This window comes from Lucilia sericata, unplaced genomic scaffold (assembly GCF_015586225.1).
Source record: "Lucilia sericata isolate MDLA Ls3-8-SP2 unplaced genomic scaffold, ASM1558622v1 Contig000060F_arrow, whole genome shotgun sequence".
NCBI classification, from domain to species: Eukaryota; Metazoa; Arthropoda; class Insecta; order Diptera; family Calliphoridae; genus Lucilia; species Lucilia sericata.
Window position 1 is genome coordinate 552,180 of NW_023994095.1, and position 9,192 is coordinate 561,371.

The following is a 9,192-nucleotide window of genomic DNA, read 5'->3' on the forward strand; positions in this document are numbered from 1 at the left end:
TGACGATTTTGACCCCAAATTTGACGATTTTTTGAAACATAGAGTATTCAACATTGAAAAAGAAAAATGTCATTTTTGATTGTAATAATAGTTAAGTGCAAAAGTGATAGATATATGTTAACGATAAAATAATAGTATTTGTTTGAAGTGTTGATATTTTAAGTATTTAACGCCTATATTAAACATGTAGATGTCCATAAATGATCAACTGATAGTAAACCATTTTAATTTTATGTGCGTCCTCATGAAGTAGAATGTGATTTAAAAAGAAGTTTTGAGAAAATTAAAGTGAATTTACAAAAAAAGAAGTAAAATTGTTTAAAAGAAGTAAAATTTTGTGTTTTAAAAAATGCTGAGATATCTTCAGAAGGAGGTAAGTAATATAGAAAAATTTAAGTATTTATATAAAAAAAATAATTGTTCTTTTATTTTGCAGAAAGCAAGTGGCGATGATGGCGCCAACCAAGACGATGAAAGTTGCAGCAGTACTTCGATGTTAAGTTTAACAAACATTTTTAAGTAAAAAGCTATCTAATGCTAATATTATTATTTCAGGCTGACAAACGAAAAAAAAGAAAAATTAAGGAGGACTGGTTAAAAAATCCAGACATTAATTCATGGGCTGCAAAGCGGGACAGCAAGGTATTTTGTAAAATTTGCAATGTGGAGTTGAAGAATTATCGGGAAAGTCCGATTTAATGGCTCATTTTCAATCCAAAAAACATCAAGATGCTGCCAAGGCTACCCACCAAACTAAAATAAACGAAGTTTTCGACATAGACTACTCTCCAAAAAAAGTTGCAGAAATAAAATTGGCATTATTTATAGTTGAGCACAATTTGCCATTTGCGGTGTCCGATCACCTTACAAAGGTATGTCAACATTCATTTAAGGATTCCAATACTGCAGCTAACATTACTCTTGGACGAACAAAAGCAAATGCTATAATAAAAAATATTGTAGGAGCAAAACAGTTTTCAGACGTAACTAATCTTTTAAAAACAAATTCATTTTCTTTGTGCGTTGACGAGTCAACGGATTTAACAAACGTTAAGTCTTTGTGTTTAGTTGTCCGCTTGTGTCTCAATTTTGAAATAAAGGATTTCTTTTATGGACTCCTTACAGTTGAGCATGCGGACGCTAATAGTTTATACCAACTTATAGTTAATCATTTTAATAAAAATGGTGTTAATTATAAAAAGAATATGATTGGGTTTGCCGCGGATGGGGCAGCAGTGATGACGGGCAGAAATAAATCTGTGGCACAACTTTTGAAAAATGAAAATAATGATTTATTTATAATAAAATGTGTATGCCATTCCCTGGCATTGTGCTCATCCTATGCTTGCCTTAAGCTTCCATCTAGCGTGGAACCCTTAAAAATATATTTTGCTTTTGCTGTAAATATAGATAAAATTGACACAGCTCAATATATTTTAGATAATTTAAATTTTGAAAATAAAATATATCTATGTTTCTTAAAATATATTTTAGGCATCATTAATAATATTAATAAAATGTTTCAAAGTGAAACTACTGAAATACAAAATTTATATGATAAAATGCAAAAATTGTTAAAAACTGTTCTAAGTAATTTTATAAAACTAGATCTATTAAAAAATGATAAATTCTATTTACTTAATTATAAAGACGAACAAAATATATTAGATTATAATGAGGTTTACTTAGGAGTATATGCCCGAGAAGAATTGATGGCGTCGGGATTAGAAGAAACTCAAAAGAATAAAATCATTCATAATTGTATTAATTTCTATGTAGAACTTTGTGATCAAATATTGGTTCGTTTTGATTTTGGAGAAAAGTTTCAAGCTTTAAGTTTAATAAATCCTTATTATATTATAAGTAATGAAAAAAACACATTTTATGAAATTGTAAACCAATTTTCACATTTTATAGAAGAAAATGAAAAACAAGATTTAGAGTCGGAATTTAGACAACTAAAATTAATAAATTGAGATTCTAAAAATGAAATGAAATTATTAGAATTTTGGAAAAATTTATCAGAAATGAAAAGGAGAGATTCAAGTGTTTTATTTCCCATATTAACAAAATTTATTTCAAAGATTTTAGTTTTACCACACTCCTCTGCAAATGTAGAAAGAGTTTTTAGCCAGGTAAACTTAAATAAAACAAAAACTAGAAATAGATTAGAAAAGGAATCTTTAGAATCAATTTTATACGTAAAAGACTATTTAAAATTAAAGAAATGTAATTGTTTTGATTTAAAAGTTGTACCTGAATTATTGCAAATGTTTAATTGCAATATATATTTGTAAAATACTGTAAAACTGTTAAGTATTTTATACAATACTAAGTCATTATTAATTTAAAAGCTTTATGTAAAAATATCTCATTTATTTTATTTAAAACACGAATTGTTTTGTTATGTTCTTATATATATTTTTGTTTTACAAAAATAACTAATGTTTTATTATATTTTATTGAAAATAAAATATTTTTTTGTTGAAAAGAGTGTTTTTTATTTTGACGATTTTTTGACGATTTCGATTAACCATTTTGACGATTTTGACGATTTTTCCCCGAAATTTGACGATTTTACTGCAAATTTATCTGGCAACTATGATCGAGATACATAATCGACCTATTAATTTATTTCTCCGAGGAGAGTGCACCATTTCGTTAAAAGCAAATAATCGTTCTACTGGAACAGTTTTGGAATTCAGGTGTTTCATTTCTTTTTAAAGCATGAAATATTTTAGGAGTACATTATAGTGTCATCGATATCATAATCTGTATTTTCGATTTTAATATATGTATCTTTTAAAAAATTTAATAAAAAAAAAATTTAAAAAAAATTAGTGCAAAGAAAATTATTGCAGCCTTTTGTTAGTTACTGTTCAAATTTTTAACTATTTGAGTGTAGTGTTTTTTTCTACACTATGACTCAATTGAGTTATAGTTAAAAAAAATAAAATTATCACTAAAAAAATATTAGTGCTAAAAATATAAGCTTCACTACCACTAATCTGATGAAAATTAGTGAAAAATATATTTTTTTTGTGCTAGTGAAATATTGATTTAACTAAATATTTAGTGCACTACCCCCATCATTGTTTGGCACAGATTGTTTAAACAAAATTAAATTTAAATAACCTCTATCTGAAATGCTTTTAATTATCAGATATTTACATATACTGATTGGCGATATTGTTTACTGTGAAATTGAAGTTGTTATTCTCTAAATGTTCACATGAATGTCAGAGTTCTTCATATAAACATTCTAGCTCTAATAGTTTCTCAGATATACGAATTTTTCTATTTAATTCATGTGGGGGCTTCAAGTTCGCCAGATGAAAGTCCGAACTTTTTCCTCAAAAATGTTCAGATGAATATTGAAGTAATTTTTGCAAAATTTGAAGAATCTGCTTCTATTAGTTTCTCAGATAAATTTTACATTTAAATCATATGGGAGGTGACAAGAACCCCATTAAAAGTCCGCCCGTTATACTCTAAATGTTTAGATAAATGTCAAAGTTTTTCAAGTAAAATTTGAAAATTCTAGCCCTAATAGTTTCTCAGATATACGAATTTTTCCATTTAATTCATATGGGGTTTCAAGTCCCCCCAGATGATAGGACGCTCTATTTTCTATAAAATGCTCAGATTAATATTTAAGTTCATAGTGCAAAATTTGAAGAATTTAGATATATTAGTTTCTCAGATAAATGAATTTTTGGATTTAATTACTATTGGGGGTGCCACTCCCCTCATGGGTATTCCGCCAATTTATTACCCAAAATGTTTAAATGGATGTTAAAGTTATTCGTACAAAATTTTAAGAATCTAACTGTAATAGTTTCCAAGATAAACGAATTTTCGTATTTGATATATATGGGAAGTGCCACGCCCCCTAAAAAAAAAAGAGGGAAATAATTCGGTAACTTCTAAACGGTTAATCCGATTTTAATGAAATTTGGTATGCACAAAGAGGAGGTGTTGTCGAGTTTAGGTTTTGAATTTGGACCTTATAGGCCAACCAGGGGCCCGGCGGGGGTCCTCAAATTAGGACACCTCGGCTATGTTAAATTTTTAAAACGATCCTATTTCTTCATTTGAGTTCCGATTTAAAAAAAATTTCGTATATAGAATCTCCTCATCGTAGCAGTAAATTATCTCTTATAGTTTAGGAGATATTCGCATTTGAAAATTAAAATTTTAAAATTTTTACCGTCCTTACTTTAGTTTTTTGATAATAGCGGGTCCAAATATTCCCGATTTTCGCCATTTTTTTTTATTCGCTGAACAACAAGTTTTATATCAAGCAGTGAAAGAATTATGTAAAAATCATGACTAAGTCCAAAGTTATAAGCATTTTAATTTAAAAAATTAAAAAAAGGCGATTTTTTGCCATTTTTTTGGGAAAAAAGTATCTTTTTCTTTTTAAGTTATCTAAAAAGTTTCTAAGAAGATGTATATAGAATTTATACTTTTTAGAAAGCTGACTTTACATAAAATTCGATAAATGAAACAAAACCTAAAAATTTTTGATACCGAGGGGACCAGGTCCATCCAAAAAAACCCTATTTTTTATGGAAAATTCAATTTTGAGCAAAAATTCTCAAATCGCATAGTCGATATCGAATTATAGTGACCTGTTTTATATGACCCAATATGTTCTTAATCATTTTGTAACGGGTTTCGATAACCCCGCCCCTGGTATGGATATAATAGGAAAAAAACCAAAAAATCCCATTTTTGGGATTTTTTTAAACTTTTTTGGGAATTCCGGGATTTCTAATAAGAAAATTCGAAATTTTTATTTAATTTTGGATTTTGAGTAAAAAAATCTACCTAACTGTAAAATTTCATCAAAAAATATTCATAAATAAAATTTTTATGGCAATTTGAAAAATTTGTATCTTCGCAAAAACTGAATAAAAAACATTTTTTAATTTTTTTAAAAAAAGTATTCCGCGAATTTTTTAATTTTCTTATACACAGTTTTGAAAAATAGACAAAATTACCTTTCCATTGATATATAACATGCCTACCTTATGTTTTTTAAGTGACAAATTAATTAGGGAAAACTCAACATCTTTTAGAGAATTTACCTAGTACTATTATTTTCAATATATTTTTTAATATATGTAACAAACTTAAGAGTTAACCTTATGGATGAAAATTTTCTTATTAGAAATCCCGGAATTCCCAAAAAAGTTTAAAAAATCCCAAAAATGGGATTTTTTGGTTTTTTTCCTATTATATCCATACCAGGGGCGGGGTTATCGAAACCCGTTACAAAATGATTAAGAACATATTGGGTCATATAAATAACACAATGCCCGCAGGGGCATGTTTGGCCGCCAATGCTTTATATGAATTCGCCTTGATATGGAACATACAAAAAATTATTATTATCATTAAAGGATTCAAAAACAAGTTCATTAATGCTTATTTTACAGTTTGAAAAAAAGATCAGATTGTGATTTTTTATTCTTAGTTCTAAATCATTACAAGTTTGTTTCAAAATCGTTTCATTAATATTTTTTGTGATAATAAAGCTGGGTTCAATAAAATTTATTTCTTTTTCATGTTTAATTATGAATTCACATTCACTTTCTTATTCATGTCAAAATTTAACTCAAAATGATTGTCACGTGAAGGAAAGCGAACTACTTTTAAAATGGGATAAGATTTCATTGTATTAGGAATTTGAACTATGAAATACAACACGTCCTCCCCTTGCCATAAGGAAATTTTAATATATTCTAATTGATATGTATTCAGAAATTTTATCTGTGTCTATTAATTTCGGATTAAGAATACCTTGTTTCGTAAAGTCAGTCCTAATTGAATGTCTTTCAAATGTTCGTAATAACTTTTGATGTTATCCAAAAATCCATCCAATCCTACCTTCCTAATTATCTGATTCTGTAATACATTAGTGGCATTTTTCAAATTTTTAATAAATTGAGTTTCGTTGTTTATGTGATATAAAATGTTGTTAATGTTGTCCTGTGTTAGCGTGCTATCTTCTATTGTCTTCAATCGGCTCAGAATTTCATGTATGTCCTCGTCATCAAGAATTCCAAACAAAAATGTAATTCCATCAAGAGTTCCAAACAAAAATTTAAGCGTTGAAAAGTCCGCGTTTGTGTCTAATGTTGAACAATTTCCTTTCAGCTTCAGCTATTTTAAGGTATCTTCTAATCATAGTTGTCTGTAAAAATTCATTTTCATTAAATTCTGTTTCTAATAATTCATATGCTATTTGAATTTCTGTTTTATTAATCTTTATTATGAGTTCATTATACTTATCAGGTATGTCTATTGTTGAGGTTGATTGTTAAAGAAAATATTGTAAGGAGTTTCCCCAGTGGTTGAGTGTGTTATGATATGATTATAAGTGAAAACTGTTTGCTCAATTGCTACTTGCTTTAATTCCTGATCATTGCCAGTGTTAATAATTCTTAATTTCTCATTTAAAGTTTAATGCAGTCTTTCAATATCTGATATTCCTGTTTTTCCAGTTGTAATTTCGAGTCATATGTTTAAAGTCTTATACCTTTCTTGTAAACTTACATTGACTAATCCAGCATCTTGATCAGTTTTATTTACTTTTGGAGGACACATGGCATTGAACACTTTCAATAATGCTCTTTTTGCTTTAACCCAATTAGTGTGATTTAGATTTTCTACCATAGCATATTTAGAGAAAACATCAATGCATGTTAGGTAAGAACAATTGTCCCACTTCCAAATATCAATAATATATTTATCTCGAATATAGTATGTAGGAGGTGTGACTTTAAAAGGCATTCTTGAAACTCTGTGGTAGAATTTGCATTGATTACATAAGTCGCAATTATTTATTATATTTGATATCTCCGAAACATAATTGGGATAGTAGTATTCTCTCTTAAATTCTACTTGTATTTTTTCTATTCCTTGATGCAAGCCTTTCAAATGTACAGACAAAATTATTTCTTTGAACCTATCATAAGATGTTATATCCTTCAATAATTTTGTAGCCCTTAAAATACGATTTTTCTTCGTTTGTCTTACAAGACTCGCATATACAAACTGAAATAGTACAAAATCATTATGGTTTTCGAAATATACACACAGAAAACAGATCGATCGGAAATCGGTTACCATGATAAATATTTAGTTAAATTAATTAAAATTGTATCGTTGTTATTGAAAAACTGTATAATTAACTGATTTTCTATATTCAGTATTAAAAAACAATAATACTATTCGAATTGTGGTTTTAACAATTTCTAAATCAAAAATTTGAACTGAATTGTATCGGTTATTAAATTCATTTGTGAATTCAGTAAATGCAGCCGACTTTTATTTAGGATTAAAACGTAAGAACATCAAATATTAGCCGCTATAACCGAAAAACAGTAGAAAGTAAAAAATATTGAGCACTGCAACCAATTATCAATTGAAAAAATTATTTAAAATTTAATTACGGTTAAAGGAACCAAATTCGATGTTCACAACCGATTAATTGGTAATTATAGTTGACGTATACAAAAATAAATAAAATAAAACGAATTTATAATATAAAAAAACCTAATTACATTTGAGGATAAATTAATGCAGAAATTTGGATGAAAAAGGTAATGTTTGGTATATTTTATATCTTATAATCTATTTTGTGTTATTTTTCTATAATTTTTAATAATTTTACAGCAGCGGAAAGGCGTAGAAAGATAGTGTTCCTTTGAAAATGTTGAGCAGAATCAAAAGCGATATCCCTGGTACATAAATTCTATGTTTATTACCATGAAAATCTCAAAACAAAAGGGGAGAAGTTATTTTATATTTATGCGTTTTGTAAGTTTATACATATTTATATTTTATTGTAAATTCTTTACACAAAATAAATATATTTTCAAATACACATAATCCACAAATTGTTTTTCTATAAATAATATTTCAGTTGCTAAAACCAATAATTTCAATCCAGATTACCGAATAATAAATAAAATAGTTGTGTACACCATATATTCAGTAATACTAACCGAATTATACAATAATTACAATCGAATTTTGGGATAGTTGTTAGAACCGACTGAATTCGATTGGAAACAAATTCGGTTATCACAACGAATCTGTTTTCTCTGTGTACTGTTGCTGTAATACCAGCAAGTTTTTCCAAAATAATTTTCTCTGCCAAGTCTTGCGTCATCTCTACTTTGTCTATAATAGTTCTAAATAAAATTTTTATTGTTTGTTTTTCCACAGGAGCTCGTCTAAATAAAAACTGTCTACGAAAAACATTTAACGGTCTCTCTGTTATGAATATAAAGTTAGAATTGTCTTCATCTGCTGAGTGTATGGTTGTCATGTCAGAAGCTATATCATTCATATGACATTCGAAATTATTTATTCGCGATAGGGCATCGGCCACTCTATTTTCTTTCCCCGGAATGTATTTCACATCAAAGTCATTATCATTTAACTTTATTTTCCACCTCTGTAACTTGGAGTTGGGATCTTTTAAATTATGCAACCACTGTGGTCACTGTTAATGGTAAATTTCCTACCATATAGGTAGTGCCGAAAGTATTTGGTTGCCCAAACAATCACTAGAACTTCTTTCTCTGTAGCAGAGTAGTTTATTTCATGTTCGTTGAGAGTTCTACTCGCAAAACAGATGGGGTGATTCCCTTGACTAAGTACTGCTCCTAACGCTACATTAGAAGCATCAGTGGTAAGAGTGAACATTTTTGTAAAATCTGGACTTTTCAATATAGGATCACTTGTTATTAGTAGTTTTATTGTTTCGAATGCCTTAACATATTCGCTGTTATGACAATCAACTTTGTGTCCTTTTTTCAAACAAGTGGTTAGGGGTTTGCATATTTTTACAAAATCTTTTATAAATTTCCGGTAAAATCCAGCAAGCCGCAGAAATTGTTTGATTTGTTTCTCATTTTTTGGAATTGGAAAATTTTTAAGAGCTTTGATCTTTTTTGGATTCGGTTTTATGCCATTCGGAGTCACAATGTGTCTTAAAAATTCTGCCTCCGATCGCATTTATGTATCTGTAGTTTTAAATTCGCTTCCTTTAACCGCATAAATACCTTATCCAATGAAACTACATGTTCTTGCAATGAGTTACCAAAGACAATGATGTCATCCAAATAAACAAGACAATGAGTACCAACTAAATCACCTTATACCGAATTCATT

General features: G+C 28.3%; 1 protein-coding gene across 2 annotated transcripts; it reads left to right on the plus strand.

Moving 5' to 3' along the window:
* The first annotated feature begins 236 nt into the window (after positions 1-236).
* Positions 237-2,360, plus strand: LOC119616162. 2 transcript variants are annotated; one of them, XM_037972434.1, is made up of 4 exons: positions 237-373; positions 437-495; positions 556-642; positions 730-2,360. In XM_037972434.1, the coding sequence occupies exons 3-4, from the start codon at positions 618-620 to the stop codon at positions 1,974-1,976; spliced, it is 1,272 nt and encodes a 423-aa protein (XP_037828362.1). In that variant the 5' UTR covers positions 237-373; positions 437-495; positions 556-617; the 3' UTR covers positions 1,977-2,360. The 2 variants fall into 2 exon arrangements, with proteins under 2 accessions (XP_037828362.1, XP_037828361.1); XM_037972433.1 differs by having other exon boundaries at positions 556-2,360.
* The last annotated feature ends 6,832 nt before the right edge of the window (positions 2,361-9,192 follow it).

Excerpts from the sequence above, each read along its gene's own strand:
- LOC119616162 (XM_037972433.1), top strand. The coding sequence starts at position 699 with ATGGCTCATTTTCAATCCAAAAAACATCAAGATGCTGCCAAGGCTACC.